Genomic DNA, 24,367 nt, shown 5'->3' with positions numbered 1-24,367 from the left:
TGAATTCATAATAGTTAGATCCTGTATTTTTCTACCTTTAGTCAATATGAAATAGCTTAGACATTTTTAATAATCTAACTTATATATATTGATATTATAAGATATCTCGATATAACCAGTAAACTTTAATTTTATGTTAATCAGATTATCTGTTTATTTTTAAGATAATAATTTCTCTTACTATTGACATTGTAGATTATCATTTAGATAATTTGATAGTGTAAATTATTTGTATTATTAAGATAAAATTTAAATCATAAATTATACCATGATTTAAATATTTAAAATTCCAATTCAGGAGAGGTTCTTCTAGATAAATGTAACTATCATGATTCAATTCCAAATTTCCAATTCAGGAGCTGGCTTAAGGCTCCTTTTAACAGCAACAGCTTATCTTCTCGAATTTGAACTTCATTTACAGAATGCAATTACTAGTATAGTTACCGTTTAACCACAAAGAGGCTTTTTTTTTTTTTTTTGCAACACAAAGAGGCTCTTCAATTGGTTGATTTTAATGATTAAAAGTTGACCTTTTTTTAGGCTCCAAATTAATTCCTTTAATCATGTAAACGTTAAATAACTTGTCATATGCATCTTTGGATATAAATTTCATCCTTCCATGTAAAACATAGACTACTTCCATTAAACCATGCGCCTCGTCACCTAGACTACTCAATTTCTGATTCAAAATTAATCTTTCCTTCTTAAATTATTTATCGTGATATACACCTCTTAAAAAATTTTAATAAAAGGGAGTTTTGATTATTTACCCTTATTTATGTCTTAAGTTAAGATATAATATCTCTTCATTAAATATTTATTATATTAATGCGTTTGTAGTCTTCAAGAATAATTTTTATTAAGGATAAAATAAAAAATATAATTAATTTTATATTTCCCCCTCCAAAGGAGGTCCCACCATTTTTTCTCTCTTACAACCTTCGAGTTGAAAGTAAAGAGTACTTATCATTCGATTTGCGTTTAACTTCTAAAATAACAAACGATTTATACAACTATTTTAAAATTATAATAGATAATTTAAGACAAAGGAGTAATAATTATCAGTACCAATGTTAAAATTTCTTGGATTTGTATGATTATTTTAATGAGGCGAGAGACTAGAGAGGCTTCCCACCCAGTGATGGAGTCAAGATTTTCACTCAGGGATTCAAAACTTGAAGAAAAAAACAGACAAACTAATCGAAAGGGAGTCGACATCTACTATATATACACAAAAAAATATTTTAATTATCTATAAAAAGTATAATTTTTCACCGAAGGAGAGTTCAGATCAAACCCGATCATAAGGCGGCTCCGCCCCTCACACACATACAAATCAATAAGGTACATTAATTCATCCGCATCATTTGCATGAATAATTATAATAATTAAATCAACTTTACTTTGAGCATCCAAATTAGATATTATAACTATCAAATCGACTAACACGAATGTTCTTTTCGTACTATAATAATAATCCACCCCTATAACTATATCATAAGTTGTTACAACTTGGAGAATAAATAAATAAATAAGAAGTTCTTAAAGAACGAATAATCCTATCAACTTTATTTTGTTTTTGTACCTTTTTTTTTTTTGGTGTTTTGCATAACCAAATGACATTATTATTGTATAATTGGAGCTCCCAACAGGATATGTTTTGCCAGCTAAATTTTGGTGGCTAACAAACTGAATATTCTATTTAATTCCTATTATTCAACAATTAGCTAGCTTTAATTACTATATAGGTTTTAACACAAGAAATTAATCAGATTACGAATAATTGCTAGATATTCTTTGAGGCTGCATGCAATGTACTTTAAAATAATTTTTTCGAAAAAAAGACACAATCTCAGGTAAATCAACTTTTATGCCTCTATTTTCCTGAACTATAGTGCAATTCAAAAAAAGAATCAAGTTCACCAATTGACTAGATATAAATCGTCCTCAAGTCTAAAGTTCATGAAGTTCTAGCACTATATAATTGGACAGTCTAATTATTATTATTGATAGAAACAACCTACATGCATGTTTATAAATTAAAAGAAAAAAAAATTTACTTATGTAACTGATAATACAAAAGCTCCTCCCGTTTCAATTTATGTGACTATTTGGAGAGTCAAAATATATTCTCTTTAATTTGACTATTTATTTAAATATTTTTTAAATATTTTAAATTGTTAACTATAGTGAAATATAGTACTTCGTAAGTTGCTAAATATATAAATTATATTTCAAAAAAAAAATTATATCTAAATGCACACTTAACATTAGGTAATTTAGCCTTCATGGTTCAAATCAAGCCACATAAATTGAAAATAAAAAGTATATTATATCACGTTATTTGTCTTATTTTCTTAATTACTATTTTCATTTAGTTTGATAGTTATCTGCAATTATTTTTTGAGTAACATAATAGCGGAAAATCTTCTTAGTAGCTCAACTGATTGGCTACCTAAACTTTGACTTGCTTATGAGGGTTCAATTCCCCACATTATAATCTCCTCCTCATTTCTCCTTCCCCTACTTCCAATTTAAAAAAAATCTAATAGCGTCAAGTTTTGTTATATCTTCAGTTTATAAAAGTGAAACTCAAATAAGAATAATGATTATAGCAGGAAGCATAATATATATACTTCATTTTATTTTAAAGGGAAAAGTTTTAGATATACTCCTCAACTTTTCGATTTAGAGTTAATATATATCTCGTTACAAAAGTGATTCACATATATTTTTATTAGTACACATATGGCATAAAATACCCCTTTTGGTCTAACGAGAATGGAAAAAAAATATTTTTATGTAGAAAAAATCTTTTTATTTACTATTTGATGGTCAAATTTATTATTCACTCATTTTCTTGTAAAATTTACATAGATGCCCCATTTATTTTTTACATATATAAAAAATAAATACAATATAGCCATAATTTTTTTTATTTTTTCTCTCTTTTTCCATACACACTTTTTTTTATTTCTCATATTCTTATATTAAAAAATGAAAGAAAAAAATAAATAAGAATAAGAAACTCAAATAGTGTAAACAAATAGATCTGTAAGGGAGATATTTAAAACTCAATTTAGTCGTTTAATCAAAAAAGTCAAAAAAAACTCATATGTGAGAATATACCCTGAACTTTGGTAGAAGGATCATATATATCCCTACACATATTTTTAAAATAAAAATTTAAAAAAATTAATTTGAAATTAGTATTTTCCCTTCAATCGAAAATGATAAATGTGAGCCATATTTGTAACAGTAGGAGTATATGTGAGCCACTATTGTAATGGTAAGGATACATATGAGCCACTTTTAATTTTAAGGAGGAAAATATCAGCTTTAAATCACCAAATTAAGGGGTATATCAAACACTTTTCCCTAATTTAAAAATAATCATAAAAATATTTTTGAAGGACAATTATACTTATTATGCATTAGAAATAAATGCAGCAAACAAAAGTGTATTTAATGCAATGATTATGGATTTATGTGAACCTATGAATATGTTTTCTTAGACCATATATATTGTTGGGAAAGCGAAGCATCAAATAAAGGTGCACGATAGGATAATAGCGGAAGAAAATTTAAATCAAAACTTTCTCTTCTATTTGAACCAAGAGAAGGCAAAATAATGCAAGCACAAACACTGTTTGGGCAGCCAACAAATTATCAAAATAAATAAAGCAGGAAAAAATCAAAATAACAATACGAGACACCAAAATTTATGTGAAAAACCTCTTCGGTGTGAAGAGTAAAAACCACTATACTAAAAGCTCCACTATAATCAACAAGAGTTACAAAAGTTTTCTCCAAAATGATCACTAAAGAAGTGTCAAACAAAAGCAACAACAGCTACAAGATAGCACCAAAAAACTACAAAAGCAAAAGGAGCAAAATCACCAAAACGCAGCTATTATTCACGAGCTAAGATCTAGAGCTAAAGGACTCCAAAACCACCTCTGTCAATTCCCAAGCAAATATTAAGAAAGAAAAAAATATGTCCAAATATTAGCTCAATCAGACAAGGAACGAAGCGCGAATCGCGATTTGAAAATGACTACTATGGCTGAAAATAGGGTGCAAAAATCTGCACTCTTTTCTCACTTTTCTCTCTCTTTGTGGCTGTTATACTCTCTTGTTATTCTTGAAAAAAATAAAACCTAGAAGAGTTTTACATATGCACCATAAGAATTGGGCTTATGGGTAAAGTAGGCTAGTCTAAATCAGGCTTTTATTTATCCACATAGGAAGGAAAAAAGACCAAAATCCAACAATTCTCCCCCTCTCGACTATGTGGAGGAGACCGCTATCCCGACGATCATGCAACATTCTTCAAACTTTCCTCTTGGCAAAGCTTTAGTCATTATGTCAGAACCATTATCATTCGTATGAATCTTCTCAAGTTTAAGCAACTTAGAATCCAACACATCTCGAATCTAATGGTATCTCACATCAATGTGATTAGACCTTGAAATGTAGAATTCTTGCCAAGATGAATAGCACTTTGATTGTCTCAATAAAGCACATACCTCTCTTGAGCAAAACCAAATTCCACCAAAAATCTTTTCATCCCGAGCAACTTTTTAAAAGCATCAACAGCAGCAACAAGCTCAACTTCTGTAGTAGGTAAAATAATACATTTTTGCAACCTAGATTGCCAAGACACAGCTCCTCATGCAAAAGTAATCAAGTAGCCTGAAGTAGACTTACGAGTATCAACATCACCAATCATATCTAAATCAATGTAACCACAGAGAATAGGATTTCCTGCTCCAAAATACAAACTCAGACTAGAAGTGTCACAAAGATATCTCATAATCCACTTTACAGTATTTCAATGCTCTCTTTCGTGATTAGAAAGAAAATGACTAACAATACCAACAACATGAGCAATATCCGATCTTGTACACACTATTGCATACATCAAACTACCAACGGTTGAAGCATAAGGAACTTTCTTCATATCTTCCTTTTCACCATCACTGGAAGAACAATATTTCGTGCTCAATTTGAAGTGCATAGCTAAAGGTGTACTGACAATCTTAGCTTTGTCCATGCTAAATCTACGAAATACTTTCTGAATGTACTTCTCTTGTGACAATCACAACTTCATGGCCTTTCTATCACGGATAATCTACATGCCAATAATTTGTCTTGCTAGTCTCAAGTCTTTCATAACAAAAGACTTATTCAATTCTTGTTTCAACTCTTGAATCCTACAACCTTCCTCGTCAACAACAAGCATATCATCAACATAAAACAAAACGATGATAAAGTCAATATCAGAGAATTTTTGCACAAAAACACAATGATCTGAAAAAGTCTTCTTAAAGCCCTCCTGACTCATAAAAGAACCAAACTTTATGTACCATTGCTTGGGATCTTGTTTTAGACCATACAATCTCTTCTTTAATTTGCAAACATAATTATCTTTTTCCTTGACTTCAAAGACTTCCGGATGCTTCATATAAATTTTTTCATCTAAGTCACCATGGAGAAAAGAAGTTTTAACATCCATTTGCTCAATTTTCAAGTCCAGACTTGCAGCCAAGCCTAGAAATAAGCGATTGGATGACATCTTCACAACTAGAGAGAATATCTCATCAAAATCAACTCCCTTCTTCTTGTTAAATCCTTTCACAACTAATCTAGCTTTGTAACGTGGAATTGGGTTGCCATATTCATGTTTCACCCTGAAAACCCACCTATTTTTCAAAGCTTTTCTGTCTTTATGCAGCTGAACCAAATCAAAGATATGATTATCATATAGAGACTTGATTTCATTTTTCATAGCATCAAACCACCTTTTTTTTCTTCACTTTCCATGGCCTCGTCAAGACTCTCTAGTTCTGCCCCGTCAGTCAAGAGTACATACTCATTAGGAGGATAATGAGATGAAAGTATTTTCTCTCTAGTAGATCTTCTAAGAGAACTCTCTAGAGCATTAATAACAGTTGGTTGTTGACCAACCACATCATTTTGCACTGAAGCATCAACGTTGTGCTGGTCATTCTGAATATGATTATCATCTTCATTATCAACTTGATTTTCAGCATTTTGAAGATTTTCTTCAGGTGCAATAGTCAAAGAAACTGGATCAACATCAACTAAGTTCTCACTGCTTTGATAATTAATTTTTCAGCTTTGTCAAGATCTTCAATTGTTTGGTCTTTAAAGAACACAACATTACGGCTTCTAACAAGTTTCTTCTTAACTTGATCAAAGAAACAATAGCCAAATTCATCTTGACCATAAATACATTGCCTAGTTTTAATATCCAACCTTGACCTCTCATTCTCAGGAACATGCACAAAGGATTTACACCCAAATACTTTAAGATGATCGTAAGAAATATTCTTATCAAACCAAATTCTGTCAGGGACATCACCATTCAAAACAACAGTAGGAATGAATTCATTATATAGAAAGCAGTGTGAAGTGCTCCTGTCCAAAAGGAATCAGGCATCTTAGCATCTGAAAGCATACATCTAACCCTCTCAACTTGAGTTTTGTTCATCCTCTATGCTAAACCATTTAGCTGAGTCTTTAGAGGAGTTTTCTGATGCCGAATATCCTGGTCTCTGCAATATTTATCAAAAGGATCAATATATTCACCACTATTATCTAAGCGAATACATTTTAATTTCTTTCATGTCTGTCTCTCAACCAAGGCTTGAAATTTTTGGAACACATCAAGTACTTGATCCTTGGACTTCAAAGAATATACCCAGAGTTTGCGAGTATAATCATCAATAAAAGTCATAAAATAAAGTGCATCATTATGAGATCTCACCTTAAAAGGACCACACAAATCAGAATGTACTAATTCTAGAAAATCAAGCTTTCTTGAAGGCGAATGACTCTAAAAAGAAACTCTTTTTTGTTTACAGGCTAAGCAATGAACACATTTCTTCAAATTTGCTTATTTCACTTCAGAAAGCAAATTTTTTTTAGCCAAATTATCAATCTCCTTCTTGCTCATATGACTTAGTCTTTTATGCCATAACTCTGATAAAGTATCATTCTCCACCATATTTACTGAACCTCTAGAAATGGAGCCCTGGAATACATACAAAGTTACACAACTTATCACCTCGAGCCACAATCATTGATCCTTTAGTAAGCTTCCACTAGCTAGCACCAAGGGTGTTAACATAACCCTCATCATCAAGGTTTCCTATAGAAATTAGATTCAAGCGAACATATGGAGCATGCTTGATATTGTTTAAAACTAGTCTCGAACCATTGTTATTTTCCAAGAAAATTGTGCTAATGCCAAGTACCTCAACCTCATTATCATTGCCCATTTTCAATATTTCAAAATTATCTGGAGTGTAAGAAGAAAATAATTCCGTCTTTGGTGTGACATGAGAAGTAGAACCATAATCCACAAACAAGATTAACGGCATCTTCACCACAAGCAACAAGAAGATCAGAATTAGCAACAATAGCAACACGATTTTCATTATCGCCTTCTTTCTTTTGTTGTCTCATATCTCTCTTGTACCTGTAGCAATATTTCTTGATATACCCGTTCTTGTGGCAGTAGTCACATGTAATATTCTTATTCACATGTAATATTCTTGTTCCTGTACTTGGACTTTGACTTGCTTCTACTTTTATCTCTGTCGTTGTGACCTCTGAACTTGTTTCTCCCCCTGTCTTCAGTAACCAAAACATCAGAGTGTGAAACTGAAAAAGATGAGCCTTGAGATCTTCTTCTTATTTCTTCATTTAAAACACCACTCTTAGCATATTTCATAGTTACAACACCACTGAGAGCAGAATTAGTCAAAAAAATTTGAAAAGTTTCAAAAGAATCTGGCAAAGTATTAAAAAGTCAGAGTCCTTGTATTTCTTCATCGAACTAGGATTTCCCTGAAAATCAAGGGAAATCATTTATGTGATCAGAAATAAAATTTCCCTCTTTATATATGATATTCATCGATTATTTTAGCAAGAACAACTTGTTATTGCCAGTCTTCGAAGCATAAAGTGTCTCGAGCTTATCCCATAAACTTCTAGCATGCGTCTCATTCACAATGTGATTTCTATCATTATCTTTAACCCATTGTCTGATATAGCCACAAACCCGTAGGTGCTCAAATTCCCAATCCTCATCCTTCATACACTCAGGTTTATTAGAAGCAAACACAGGTAGATGCATTTTCTTGACAAATATAAGATCTTTTATCTTGCCCTCCCAAATATTTGATTCTAAATTATTTTTAGTTCAATGAACTTCCAACAATTTTCAACTAAATTCACTTCATCTGTTCACAGTTAATTCAGACATATTTAAGTATTAGATGAGAAATTACTTCAAATTATTGATCTTGTATTTGCTACCCAACTAAGTTGCACTATCGAAAATAGCAGAATCTTTTTCCCTTCTCGACACATGGTCCTCTCATAACACAACACTTGTATCGATGACATCCTTCTGGATCGCATACTATAAAATTACACTAATTAATTGGAGTATTTTTTTGGTCTATTTTAATTATCGTGCTTATAAAAAAAATATAATGGATCCCAAATGATTATTATTTTAAAATTTTAAGATATAATTTATATTAATTTTTACCATTGTCCTATTTTTAACCAATATGGTAAAAAAAATGGCTATGTCTCATACTAATTATCGCATGTTCTTTTTGTACGTCTCTTAAAAAATCATAAATAAATTTATTATTTTTATAACTTTAACCATTATCTCTCTTCAAAAAATTACATTTTATTTAGGAACAAGGCTAGGATCCCATTTTGTTTGCACAATGAAGATGTGAATTTGAATAGTTAGAACCTCTTGTTTTCCAGTGAAAATCATTTACACCTTTAACTTTAATTTCTCCTCAATTTTGAAAAATAATTATTTTGCCCCCTTTATTCTATGCAATGCATATTCTATCCTTGTCATTTTCAATCCTTCATTTATGTAATATATTTTTAATATTATATATACTTGTAATGATCCTGAAGGTTATTTTTTAAAATTTTCGTAAAATGACCATTTTACCTCTCTTGGTAGTTTCTCTGAGTCATATTTGATTGATATTTAATGTCGATTTCGTAGTTTTTCTTGAACAGATGAGTTATTGATAATTTTTGAGTTTTAGAGGTTCAAAATTACTCCAAAGTGGTATTTGAGGTCATTCAGATTTTCGGGTCTCGGAATGAAATTTTATCGATTTCATCAGTTCTAAAATGTTAAAATTGGACTAGAAGAATTAACGGAATCATATTCGGGGTTATATCGTGGATTTGAGGTGTTATGTTAGAAATATTTGAGGTTTTGGTCATAGAGTTGACTTTGGTCAACATTCGGGGATCGGATGCTCGAAATTGAATTCCGACAACTCCGTTAGATTCAGAGAGTGATTTTAGGCCTATAGAGAGTTCCTGTGTATTTTTTGAAAGCTCCGAGGGCATTTTAGTCTTTTTGAGGTTTGGATTGGTCTAGTTGCGGCTTTTTGGATTTCGGGTCAAGGAGACCTCAAAATTAAATTTTGATGGTTCCGTTGAGTTTGAGACGTCGAATTTAGTAGGGTTGCATATATGTTTTGTGTACATGGGATCCTGATCGAATCCCGAGGTCATTCAGAGACTTTTGAGACTTAGTGCAATTTTCTGATAGCTATGGCTGGTGCATGATTGCTTAAGCGAGGGAAGGGTCGCAAAAGTGACCTACGCTTTAGCGAGGCACCCTTCGCGAAAGCGACAAGGATCACTTAGGCGGGGATCGCTTAAGCGAATCCCTGGTCGCGAAAGCGACACCTCAGGGGTTTTAGATGGGATTTATGCTATTTTCATCATTTTTGAGAAGGCTTGAGTAGGCGATTTGGGAGAGGATTTCTGCGTGAAACCTATTGGGTAAGTGATTTTGACCCCTAATCTTCATAACCCATTATCTAATTGTGAATTTTAACATGAATTTGAGGATTTCAATGGGTGAAAATGGTCCTTTTCAAGAACTTTGATAAATTCTTAAATGTTGATTGTGAATTGACTTGGGCTGGATTTTTGAAATGGTTTGCGATATTGAATTCCTAAGACTAAGAGGAATGATTTCATCCAAAAATTCTCGAATTTAAATCCTCATTTTTGAAGTCGGATTTTTGAGTCTTTTGACCTTTGTTCGTTGAATTTCGCATTCTTAGTATCATTGAACTTGATTTCTGATTGTGAAACACCATTTAATTAGATTGTGGCGATTCATAATATATCCGAAAGGGGAAGGCTCATGTGAATTGATTGATCGCATATTAGTTAAGGCAAGTAGACTCTTAAATCTCTGTGAATCTATTAGAATCCCAAATTTTCCTTGTATTCGTATTGGGGAGTTATGTGGATGAGATTACGAGTTGAATTATGATATAAACTAATCTAAATTAATCAATGAGGTTAATAAAAGAAGATGTGTATTATTTTAGGGATTTAAATATTACATACCGTGATCTAGATATCTATGTGTATTTGATGAAATACTTGATAGTCTGAATATGATAGCGGTTTGTTTGAATTGATTATTCCTCATTACTTGTATGAGTATGTTGATTGCATTGGTTTTGAAATATTATGATAAGAGGTATATGATTCTGAGGCTGAGGTCATTTCCGATCAGAGATATTATATGGTTGAGGTCATTTCCGGTGAGAGACTGATAGGCCGAGGTCATTTCCAGTGTGATTATATTGTCGAGGTCATTTCCGGCGGAATTATATTACCGAGGTCATTTCCGATGAGATAATGATATCGAGGTAATTTCCCGCCAGATATAGTGAGACTGGGTTCATTTTTAATCTGAGATTGTGAGACCGAGGTCATTTTCAATTAGAGATTATCATGTCGAGGTATTTGCCGGCTATTGCACACATGCATGATCATTAAGTATGTAATACATGTTCTGCATATCTATGTGTGACAGACTTGATGCTTATGTGTTACTTGTAATTACTTGTATGTTATATCTTGTGATATTTAGCTGTGATCTGAATCTTATTGAACTGCTTAGTATAAATTGTTATGCTGGAATGATTTTTGTGTAGGTTGTAGTTATTGAGGTTCAGTTGGGTTGAAAAGGAGTCTGTGTATCTTATTAGATTTACTTAGTTTTGCTAGTTAGCTTCCCGGATTTTGTGTTGTTTGGTACTCACCCTTACTTCTACACTTCTGTAGGTTCTGAGCCTGGACTTTGATCACCTGTTCCTCCTGATTTTTTTAGGCTTTCAGGGGATTGTGAGAGGTAGCTATTGCCATCCAGCGGAATCTCAAATTTTCTATATTTTTATGATTTACTCTGTTTGAGAGTTGAAGACATTGAGATTTGTATTTCATTTCAGTCTTATTTTTCTTTAGCGGCTTGTACATGTGACAACCAATCTTTGAGGGTATTTAAGTTGAAAGACTTCCGTTTTTATTTATTACTTACTTATTTAGACTTCTTTCGCTTTATTTTCCGTAAATGTTGAATTTTAGGTTGACTTGTCCGTTAGGAGATGACAGGTGCCATCAAACTCAAATTCGGATCGTGACAATAAGTTTTTTAATCTCTGTATTTATAGAATTTTATTTAAGTTCATTAATATTAAAATAAAATAATACTTTTATAAGTTTGAGGCAAAATCGAATGATTCTTTTTTTATGATTAATATTACATGTGTTATGTATGTATGTATGCATGTTATGCATTCATATTTAAGTTTTATTTATCTCTTGTTCTATGTTATCTACGTAGATAAACAAACTGTGTTTGTCATTAAAGAAATATTTCTAAATTATAATTTAAAATTTATTTATAACATAAATAGATAATTTTAAAGAAATTTTTATGAATTATACATTTATTTTTATTAATTATTTTTATGTTTCACAATAGAGATTCCGTTAATATTAATTTTGATTATTTTTTTCTTTTGTTTCACTAAAGAACGAAATTAGCTTATTAGGGAGGTCGATCATGCAAGGGTAGAATAGACATTTAAAAAAGTCAATTAGGAAAAAGAGGGAAAATGATTATTTTCAAAGTTGAGGAGGAGTTTGTTTTTTAAGTAAAGTTGGGTAGTGTAACTGATTCACCCATTTATTTTTATTAAGATTTAACCACTTCTTGTACTAAGTTTTAATATTGTTAAAAGTAATTTTTGTGTGGATAACTTTTCACCACTACTATCTATAATCACTAGCCATCTCAACTAACCATCTTTGTTATCACCACAATTAACATTGTCAACCTCCATCTATCACCATCAACTAGCCTCCACCATCAAAACTAGTACCACTATCAACTATCACAAAACACATTATCAACCACCATATACTGTTCTCTACTTTCATAAGGTAATGGTAAGGTCTGTGTACATCCTACCTTCCCCAGACACCACTTGTTGGATTTCACTGGTATGTTGTTGTTTTATATATTGTTCAATCACCACCATCAACACAGTCAATTAATTATTGGGTTTTAAAGGTGTGAATGAGAAATGAAAGGTTGTGACCTTTTCGAAAGATTGTGACTTTTCCAAAGTGTTGTGACCGTTTCGAAATGTTGTGACTTTTACAAAAAAAAAAGTTGCAACTTTTTTGAAAGATTGTGACTTTTTTGAAAGGTTGTGACTTTTGTGAAGAGTTGTGACTTTTTCGATAAACCACAATAAGCACATGTTCACACTATCCTTTGTTGTCTATAAATAGAGATTTTTTCTCTCATTTTTAAACATTGAATTTTTCCCTCTTCTGCATATATTTTCTTACAAACAAAGTTGAGTCTTTGTGTGATTTTATTGCTGGCTTTTGAGTTCGCTGAAATTATTGAAGTTTGAGATATTGTTACTTCCTTAATAGTTTATCCATTTTATCTTGGGAGAAAATAATCCATAACCTCGAGTACAGTGAGGGGATTAAATTATTTAAGGGCACACAGTGAATTTTGTGGACTCGGATACTATTTTTTTTATTTTCATCTTTATAGTTTTTGGTTTACTAACCATAATACAGGAGGAATAACAAACTTAATAATTTAAATTTATTTTCTCTTGTATCTTGCGATTTTGGAGATTAAAATATTTATGATTTTCTACTCTATCTGAATCTAATATTGATTTGAAGAGTCTAAAATCTTCATCAGTATTCAAGATTCATTTGGTTAACGATTGGAAGAATAAAAACTTCATCGTTAAACTAGAAACAAGTTATATATTTCTGTTTTATCTTATATTCTATTTGGGGGGCTGGTGACTAAAATCTAAAGACTTTCTATTCCAATGATTAATTTGGTTCGAAGAAATAAAATCTTCATCAAGTTAATTGAGTTTTTGTTTTTCTTGGTTTGAAGAATATAAAAACTTCATCGAGTTGAACAAAAATTTCTATTTGGTTATTCTCTTGTTTAACACTACTTTTGTTTTTTCAAAAAGAATGGGAGATACAATTGTATCAAGTTTTGAAGCAAACACAATGCTTTCAATCAGTAGAACACCAGTTTCTACAGCAATAGCTACTGAAGAAAAGCCTAGAAAGTTTACTAGTATTGACTTCAAACATTGGCACAAGAAGCTATTCTTCTATCTGACTACACTCAGTCTATAATGGTTTATAAATGAAGATATTTTTGTGGTAGAGGAAGAAACTCCTGACAATGAAAAATTTATTGTGACCGAGGCATGGACATATTTTGATTTCCTTTGCAAGAACTACATACTCAATGGATTGAAAGATGACTTGTATAACGTCTTCAGTGTTTGTAAAACTTCTAAAGAACTCTGATATGCTCTTGAGAAATACAAAACTAAAGATGCAAAATTAAAAAAGTTTGTGGCTGCTAAATTTTTGGACTATAAGATGGTTGATAGTAAGACTATGATGTCTCAAGTCCAAGAACTACAAGTCATTATTCATAATCTCCTGGTAGAAGGTATGATCAAATTCAATAGTTTTATTGTTAAAATTGTTGAATGAGTTATTGATTTTAAATTATCCATTGACGGTATATGATCATAAATGAAACATTTCAAGTAGCGGCATTAATCGAGAAATGGTTTCCTTCATGGAAAGACTTCAAAAATTATTTGAAGCACAAGCAAAAGGATATGACTCTTGAAGACTTGATTGTTCGTCTTAGGATCGAAGAAGACAACAAGGCTGCCGAAAAGAAGGCAAGAGGAAACTCAACAATTATGGGAGCCAATATTGTTGAGGATGGTCCAAATAAATCAAAAAAAGAGGGAAAAACCTTTTGGACCGAAGAACTATCCTAGTAAAAAGAAGTTCAAAGGAGACTATCACAACTGTAAAAAAACTGGACATAAGGCTATGGAATGTCGTGCTCCCAAGAAGAAAAAGAAGAAAGGTCAAGCCAACATGGTTGATACAAATGGGGATGTTGAAAACTCATGTGCAATGCTGATCGAATGCAATCTAGTATAAAATCCCAAAGAATGGTGGCTTGATTCAGGAGCCACATCACATATTTGTGTGGTTCGAGAAACCTTCCCTAATTATTCCCCTGCCGCACCTGATGAGACTATACAACAACAACAACAACAACAACTCAGTGAAATCCCACAACGTGAGATCTGGAGAGGGTAAAGTGTACGCAGATCTGACTCCTATCAAGGTAGGACGACTGTTTCTAAAAGACCCTCGGCTCAGTAAAATTAAAAAAAAGAAGTCAGATACGAATAAAACGTTCAAAGCAATAAGAAAAAAACAAGTAACGAAAGCAGTCCAGATAATATAGAGCAATCAAAATACAGAAAGTATAGAAAGTAATGAAAATAATAAATAATACCAGACATCAGACGATAGGAAATTATAGTACGCTAGTACACCTACTAATAAGGAAGAATAGCGAGACTATAAACTAGCCTTCTACCGTAATGTGGGTCCTCCATACTCTGTAAGTTGTAACTGTGCCATGTCTTGTCTAATGACCTCTCCTCAATATTTGTTTGGCCTACCCCTGCCTCTTCTAAAACCATCCATGGCTAACCTCTCACACCTCCGTACTAGGGCATCTGTGTCTCTCCTCTTCATATCCCTAAACCATCTCAGTCGCATTTCACGCATCTTGTCTTCTACCGAGGCCACTTCTACCTTGTCCCGAATAGCCTTATTTCTAATTCTGTCACTTCTGGTATGCCCACACACCCATCTCAACATTCTCATTTCAGCAACTTTAATCTTTTAAATGTGAGATACCTTAACTAGCCAACACTCCGCACCGTATAACATAGCCGGTCTAACCACCACTTTATAGAACTTGCCCTTAAGTTGTGGTGGCACCTTCTTGTCACATAGCACACCGGAAGTGAGCCTTCATTTCATCCACCCTGCCCCAATACGATGTGTGACATCATCGTCAATCTCCCCGCTGCCTTGCATAATAGACCCAAGGTACTTGAAACTACTTTTCTTTTGGATGGCCTGGTCAGCAAGCCTAACTTCCGTGCTAACCTCCTGAGGTGTCTCACTGAACTTGCACTCTAAGCACTCTGTCTTGATCCTACTCAGCTTAAACCCTTTAGACTCCAAGGTCTGTATCCAATGCTCCAGCTTAGCGTTAACTCCGCTACGAGTTTCATCGATCAAGACTATGTCGTCCGCAAAAAGCATACACAATGGCACCTCACCCTGAATTTGTCGCGTCAATCCATCCATCACCAAGGCAAATAAAAGCAGACTAAGAGTTGATCCCTGATGCAACCCCATCACAACTGGAAAGTGCTCTGAGTCACCTCCGATTGTCCTTACCCTAGTTTTAGCACTCTCATACATGTCCTTGATCACCCTAATGTATGCCGCAGGTATACCTTTAGCCTTCAAACATCTCCATAGTATCTCTCGTGGCACTTTATCGTAGGCCTTTTCTAGGTCGATGAATACCATATGCAAGTCCCTGTTCCTCTCCCTATTCTGCTCCACCAGTCTCCTCATAAGATGGATAGCTTCTGTAGTTGAGCGTCCAGGCATAAATCCGAATTGATTCTCTGAAATAGACACGCCTCTCCTTACCCTTATCTCCACCACTCTTTCCCACACTTTCATAGTATGGCTTAGAAGCTTATTACCTCTATAGTTGTTGCAACTCTAGATATCCCCCTTATCTATATGGAAATTTTGCAACGGCTAAGGTTGAAGGATATGATAGAGTATTCCTGAAAATGACATACGACAAGGTGGTGATGCTGCACAAAGTTCTTTATGTTCAAAAAATGAGAAAGAACTTGGTCTCTGCCGGTTTTCTTATCAAAAATGAATTCAAGTGCGTTCTAGTTTCAGACAAAGTAGTTATTAGTAAGAATGAAATGTATTTAGGAAAAGTCTACCTCACCGAAGGCCTTTTCAAACTGAATGTAATGGTTTTGATAATAATAAAGTTCAAGCTACTTTTTACTTACTTGAGTCAAATAATTTATGATATTCACATTTAGGACATGTCAATTATAAAACCTTGTGAAAATTGATCAACTTAAATGTATTACCTAACTTTGAGTGCAATAAATCAAAATGCCAAGTATGTGTTGAATTTAAGTATGCTAAGCATCCTTATAAATCCCTTGAAAGGAATTCCAGTCCCTTAGAATTGATTCACACAGATATTTGTGATATGAAGTCAACACCAACTTTTGGTGGAAAAAAATATTTTATAACTTTTATTGACGATTGCACTAGATATTGTTATGACTATTTGTTGAATAGTAAGGATGAATCAATAGAGGCATTTAGACAATACAAAATTGAAGTTGAAATTTAGTTGAATAAAAATATAAAAAATGATAAGAAGTGATAAAGGTGGAGAGTATGAATCTCCTTTTGCAAAAATATGTTTGGAAAATGGAATCATCTATCAAACTAATGCCCCTTACTCACCTCAATCAAATGGAATTGCAGAAAGGAAAAACCAAACTTAAAAGAAAATAATGAATGTCTTAGTTATAAGTTTAGGTTTACCACAAATCTTATGGGGGAAGCCATCCTTATAGTAAATAAAATACTTAATAGAGTTTTCTACAGAAAAACACAGTCTATTCCATATGAGAAAAGAAAAGGAAGAAATACAAACTTGAAATATTTCAAAGTGGGGTATCTAGCCAAAGTCCAAGTTCCTAAACCTAAGAGTGTCACAATAGGACCTAAGACTGTGGATTGTGTTTTCATTGGATATGCTACAAATAGTAAAGCATGTCGATTTTTGGTTCATAAATCTGAACATCCGGATATTCATGATAATACTATAATAGAATCAGATAATGCTAATTTTTTTGAATATATTTATCCATATAAAACTAGATTTAAAGTATCTAGTAAAGGGTCTAAATGACATCGAGAAGAAATAAAGGAAAATATACCTAATAAAGAGAATCTAAGGTGCAGTAAACGTCAAAGGACATCTACTTCATTTGAATCTGATTTTGTAACATTTCTTCTTGAACATGAACATTCAAAGAAGTTATGTCCGCTGTGGAATTTTCTTTTTGGAAAGAGGCTTTCAATAGTGAGATTGATTCAATCTTGAGCAATCATACTTGAGAATTGGTAGATCTTCCTCCAGAAAACAAATCTTTGGGTTCAAAATAGATTTTCAAAAGTAAAATGAAAGCTGATGGAACTATTGACAAATACAAGAAAAGACGTGTCGTCAAAGGACTTAGACAGAAAGAAAGCCTTGATTATTTTCATACATACTCACCTGTAACTAGAATTACATCCATTCGGATGTTAATTGCACTAGCTACAATACATGGCCTTGAAATTCATCAAATGAATGTAAAAACATCTTTCTTAAATGGAGAATTGGAGGAAAAAATTTACATGAAACAACCTGAGGGCTTTGTGATTCCTGGTAAAGAAAATAAAGTTTGCAAACTTGTTAAGTCACTTTATGGATTAAAATAAGCATCCAAATAATGGCACGCGAAATTTGACCAAACCATGTTGACAAATAGATTTAAGATTAATGAGTGCGATAAATCTGTTTACATTAAAGACACTCCAAACAAAGTTGTCATTGTTTGTGTATATGTGGATGATATGTTACTAATGAGTAACGACATTGCAAACATAAATGTTACTAAGCGTATGCTTTCTAATAAATTTGATATGAAAAATCTAAGAGTTGCCGATTTGATATTAGGAATTAAAATTCACAAAACTCCTCATGGTCTAGCATTGTCTCAAACTTATTATATCCAAAAGGTACTTGAAAAATACAAGTACTTAAACTTCAAAAGTACAAAAACACCAATTGATGTGAATCTTGATCTTGCTAAGAATAAAGGTGAAAGTCAAGCTCAATTGTATTATGCAAGAGTGTTGGGATGTTTGATGTACATCATGAACTATACACGGCCAGACATAGCTTGTTCTATAAGTAAATTAAGTCGATACACAAGTAATCCCAACCAAAATCATGGGATGGCAATGAAACGAGTTTTGAGGTATTTAGAGCACACTCAAAAGTTTGCTTTACATTACAATAAGTATCCAATAATTTTTGAAGAATATAGTGATGCAAATTGGATTACAAGGTTCAACTAAAACTAGTCCACAAGTGTATACGTTTTCACCATTGGTGGAGAAGCGATATCTTGAAAATCTTCCAAACAAACATGTATAGCTCGCTCTACAATGGAGTCTGAGTTTATAGTCTTAGACAAGGTCGGTGAAGAAGTAGAATGGCTCCGGAATTTTTTAGAAGATATTCCATTTTGGCCCAAACCAATGGCTCATATATGCATACACTGTGATAGTCAAACTGCAATAGGAAAAGCTGGAAACGTTATGTATAACGGTAAGTCTCATCACATACGACGAAGATATAATACCATTAGACAACTACTCTCTAGTGGAATTATCACAATTGACTATGTAAAGTCAAATGATAATGTGTCAGATCCACTTACAAAAGGCTTAACTAGAGAGGGAGTTAAGCGATCATCAAAGGGAATGGGACTATGGCCGAGGATAAATCCTCGTGGCGGTAACCCTACCTAGAAGACTGGAGATTCCAAGATCTAGGTTCAAGGAGATCAAACAAAGTCATTGATGACAGTTCAAAGTTGTCAAAATATTTTTTATGATCCATTCTCATGATGCGACAATGTTCAGTAACAAGGATAAGACATTAGAACCTTTAATTATATTTAAGTTTGATACAGGGCATATCAAATAGTGTTTCTACGGGATAACACATTTAGATATCACCAATGTAAGTGTGAAGTGTAAGCCTCTTCAAGGAGAATTCGGTAAGGCCAGTTCTCTATGCACTTATGAACCAAGAAGTGTTCATGGTTGAAACGAACAAAACAATAAGAACCAAAAATAATAAAATGGTTGATTGTGTGACTTATGTTGTCTAGGTATATGCCAAAGATCGACGGTTCAAAGATATCTAATCTACCGATTGACCGAGTATATCCGATAGATGTTCAAATAGAAACCTACTTATCCATATGCAATTAATTCTTACTTACAAATCACACATTTTTTATGCATATGTTTTAACAATAGCCATTTCCCCATTCATGTGGGGGATTGTTGGGTTTTAAAAGTGTAAATGAGAAATGAAAGATTGTGACTTTTTCAAAGGGTTATGACCGTTTCGAAAGGTTGTGACTTTTCGAAAGATTGTGACTTTTACAAAAAAAAAAAGTCGTGACTTTTTTGAAGATTTGCGACTTTTCTGTAAGATTGTGACTTTTGTGATGGGTTATAACTTTTCTGATAAGCTACAATAAATACTTGTTCACACTACCCTTTTTTGTCTATAAATAGAGAATTCTTCTCTCATTTTTAGACATGGATTTCTCTCTCTTCTGCATATATTTTCTTACAAACAAAGTTGAATCTTTGTGTGATTTTGTTTCTGACTTTTGATTTCGCTGAAATTATTGAAATTTGAGGTACCACTACTTCTTTAATAATTTATCCGTTTTATCTTCAGAGGAAATAATCCATAACCTAGGGTATAGTGAGGGATTATATTCCTTAAAGACATACAGTGAATTCTGTGGACTTGGATACTATTTTTTTTATTTTCATCTTTATAGTCTTTGATTTACTAACCTTAATACAGGAGGAATAACATTATTAACATCAACCAACTTTGATCACCATCACAACTACTACCATCACCACCGACTACCATCTCAATTATTACCACCACTATTACTAGCCACTAAAATCAATCATTACTACCACCACTACCACAAATCATCTCTCCATCAATAGTGAACATATATATTTTTTTATTTATATCATAATTTTTTTATTAGATTTATAAAATTTCTAATATTTAATTATTTTTTATTGAATTGTACATTTATGATGTTTTACAAATAAATAAATTATGCACATTCAATAAATTTCTTCATACTTTTTTACAATATATAATGCACGTATACAAAGTTTGAGTCAAAATTTAAAATTTATGAATTTAAAATTCTAATTTTTTCAAATTATTGGGTCTAAATCAATGATTTGTACATACTTTAAATATATTAAGAAAGATATAATATTTGAACCAAAATTAAGTTCGTTCAAATTCATATTTCGAAGGCTAGCTCCCCCCTTAATATCTTTTCCCGTATTTTTATCTCTTTTTATTTATTATCTATATGCAATATCTATTGTTTTAATTGTGTATTTTTTATTTTTCAGATTACATAGGTAGAATGTTTTTTTTTGTCCAAATATGAAGAAACTTGGTTGAAAATTGGTTTGTCGGGCGAGTTGGGAGGACCAAGATATTTTGAGTTAATAAATAGGTACGCATTGACTCACTCAAATATTCCTTGTGTTGAATTATGATAAGAAGTGAATCATATTTTAATTCACTCAATTTTTACTAAATTATAATTTATTTTAAAAAATTATTTAAGCACTCAATATATTTTTATTTATTTATTATAATTATATATAACATATTAAATTATTATTTTTAAAAATAAAATAAAATTTGATAAGATTTCTCTTGAATTAATTTGAGTAACCCCCTTGTCTCAAATTATCTATCGTGTTTCTTTTTTACATGTCTCTTAAGAAAATATCAATTTTTTTTATTTATTTTACCCTTTTTTTATGTCTTAAGCTATACAATCTCTCTTCACCAAATATGTGCTCTATTGAGGTGCTTGTAGGTTTTCAAAATTCAATTACTACTAAGAGTAAAAAGAAGAAAAAATAATAATTTTGTCTTGAATTTTTAAAATAACAAATAACTTGAGATAAACTATTTTTAAAATCCACGACAGATAATTTGAGTCAGAAAAAGCAAAATGTCAATCCACTTTTTAGATGTGTTGCATTGGGTAGGTCAAAATAACTTGAATTAATAACAATTTTATTGATCATTTTTTTAGGGACTAAGCTTACCTCCAATAGTTGAAACTTCATTTTTTAAGAAAAAATTACATAAATACACAACTTATTTTATCATATTCTTTAAAATTTTCTATCATTTGAAAAAATTATAAAAATTCCTACTCTTTCCTATTTTCTGATACATCACTGTATACGATGTATCGATCGAATGTGATGTATCAGGATGTTTGATACATCACTTTACACGATGTATCGATCGGATACATCAGTTAGGCGATGTATCAGGACGTCGGATACATCACTTTACACGATGAATCGATCAGATACATCACGTCAGGACGTATGTGATGTATCCGAATTCTATCAAAAAGAAGGAATTTCGGGTAATTTTTAAAAGAGTAGGAATAAAGTGTAATTGGAAAGAGTCACCATGAGATTTAAGTAAAATATACATATTTTTAGCCAAAATAAATGAATATTGAGCCAAAACAAAAAAAATAATCAATTTATCCACTTCTTTTTATTCTCTTTAGACATAATGAGTATTTATTTCAAAAAATCAAATCTATATAAAAAAGAAGTTGGTTAAAATTTCATTGAATTAGCCAAATAGAAACAAGTTTAGCTAAAATTAAAATTCAACTACGTATTTTATTATTATTATTTAGATATTTTATTTACCCCTTCATAGGAGTTTTCACTTTTTACTCTTTTGATTACTTAAAACTCCCAATTTTAAGGTTGAAAAAGAGGGTGGTTACCATTTAAAAATCAACTCACATTTTGCATAGCATTTATTAATAAAAGCATATGAATTTATATTTGGGTAGTAATTTGTATCCGTCAAAATAAGCAATTCAAAGTATACGTTGCGTATTAAAGTATCCGCTTAGAGTAACTTCCGAAAATGTGGAAACTGTTAAAGAGGAAGTAGTGGTTTTTAAATTGAAATAAATGAATAATGGCCCCTCTCCTATTAATTTATTAATTAGGAGTAAAACATGCACGCGCATGACACTCCTTTATAACCTTCATTTTCTTCCCCCCCCCTTCTTTCTCTTCATTCACACTTAGTTGAACCTTTTCTTTCCTTCCTTAAGAGCTTTCATTCCTTTACTTACTCTCTGAAAAATTCAATGTATAATATGGACAAGGATAAGTTGTCTAGGAGACATCACAAAAACCCTTCATTTTCATCCACACTTCTTGATGAAATCTACCGTTCCATTGATGGTTATGATCAAAGAAGGGAAGATTTGAAATTACCAAAATTAGAAACCAGGAAACCAAAAGCCAACACCAACATTAACAAGAAGAAGAGCATCGAAGATGAAGAAATTGCTAGTTTCAGAAGGGCTTGTTTGATTGAGAAATGGATGGAGAATAAAGTGAAAGACAAAGTTGTGATGAACCGAAGAGTTCCATCTCATCATGAATTGGAGAATGATCCACTCATTTTTAGTTCTACTTCTTCTGAATCAAATTCTGGTACTCTCTCTGCATCTTCCTCTGAACCTGACTACTCTTTTTACTCTGATAAATCTTCAACTACAACAGCTTGTTTTTCTGCACCAACAACTAAATCAATGATCAGGAGAGCCAGTGTTTCACCACGTAGGCCTACTCAACTCTATTCATTTGACAATCAACAACCACTGAAAAATGAAGAAAACAATTTGATAAAGTCCAAATCAAGGGCTCTGAAAATGTACCACAATTTGAAGAAAGTGAAACAACCCATTTCCCCAGGGGGTCGTCTTACTACTTTTCTCACTTCTATTTTCAATAACAAATCCAAGAACCCAAATGGTGGAAACAGAGCAGATTTTCATCAAGTAGATGACAGGAATTCAAAATCTTCTTCAATTTGTTCATCATTGTCAAGATCCTGTTTAAGTAAAACCCCACCAAAATTCACTCAAAATGGTATCAAAAGGACAGTCCGATTTAACCCTGTTAGTGTTATTGTTGATGAAGATTGTCGTCCTTGCGGTCATAAATCCATATATGACCAAGATTCAGATGATCTTCGTAAGCACAAATCCCAAGGGAATGCAGAGAAGAACAGGAAATTTGAAGTTGATTCATTGAAGAGCCATAAAATTGTTGATTATACAGAGGAAGAAGATGATGATGCATCAAGTTGTTCGAGTTCAGATTTGTTTGAAATTGATCACTTGGCACTCTTTGGTAACAAGAGATTTTGTGAAGAACTTCCAGTTTATGAAACCACACATGTTGATACCAATAGAGGAATTGCAACTGGTTTCATACGTTAATTATTGTTATTAGTTAGCCTTAGAATTTAAGACAATGTTATTTAGTAAGAAAAGTTATTTGGATCCATTCCCTTTTACATGATGATATAGTTCAATTTTTTCTTCCAATAAATGAACTTTTATTCTCTCCTTTTGTACAACATTAAAATATGGAGCTTTATTTTATTTATATATTTTGAGAAAAGGCGAAGACCAAATGTTTTGAAAAAAAAGAAGAGAATGAGGTGATTGGGAAGATCCCTAGGCAGAGAAGGTTAGATAGTGACAGATTTTGATAAAACAGAGGAAAGGGAAAAAGAAAAAAAGAGTAAAAATGAAGATTCGAGATCCAAATGAGAAGCAATGGCAAAGAGATGTTCCTCTCATCGGAATACGGAAAAGTTAAAGGATTTTGCTTTGGGCTTCAACTTTGGTGTTCTGTTTCATTCCCTCCAATACAAATTCCCATACATGTCCAACAAAAGTTGCACTTGTTTCCTCTTCTTCTATTTTACACACTGCTTTTCCAATTCTTTACTTTCTTTTTCTTTCAACACTCCTCAAAATTCAAACTTTCAATACTTATTTTTGAACTATTAAAAAAAATTCTTAATAATGTAGACTAGAGGAATCTCCAGTCCAAAATAAATAACTTTCTAATACTTATTTATGATCCAAAATGAATTTTTCTTTTCTTCAAAATTAACCCTTTTTAAATATTGGTTTCTCCAACTCTCTCTTAACTTTAAGAAGAATTTCAGAAAAAGTAAAAGAATAATATTGATAAA

The 24,367-nt window shown here is 32.1% G+C and overlaps 1 protein-coding gene across 1 annotated transcript; it reads left to right on the top strand.

Annotated features, from left to right (window-relative positions):
- The first annotated feature begins 22,385 nt into the window (after window positions 1-22,385).
- Window positions 22,386-23,782, top strand: LOC129888297 (protein BIG GRAIN 1-like A). The gene has a single exon (XM_055963302.1). It carries the CDS (start codon window positions 22,458-22,460, stop codon window positions 23,598-23,600), a length of 1,143 nt encoding a protein of 380 aa, XP_055819277.1. The 5' UTR covers window positions 22,386-22,457; the 3' UTR covers window positions 23,601-23,782.
- The last annotated feature ends 585 nt before the right edge of the window (window positions 23,783-24,367 follow it).

Source organism: Solanum dulcamara, chromosome 5, assembly GCF_947179165.1.
Source record: "Solanum dulcamara chromosome 5, daSolDulc1.2, whole genome shotgun sequence".
In the NCBI taxonomy this organism is placed as follows: Eukaryota; Viridiplantae; Streptophyta; class Magnoliopsida; order Solanales; family Solanaceae; genus Solanum; species Solanum dulcamara.
Note: the sequence above shows the minus strand (reverse complement) of the source record. Positions and strands in the feature narration are given on the sequence as shown.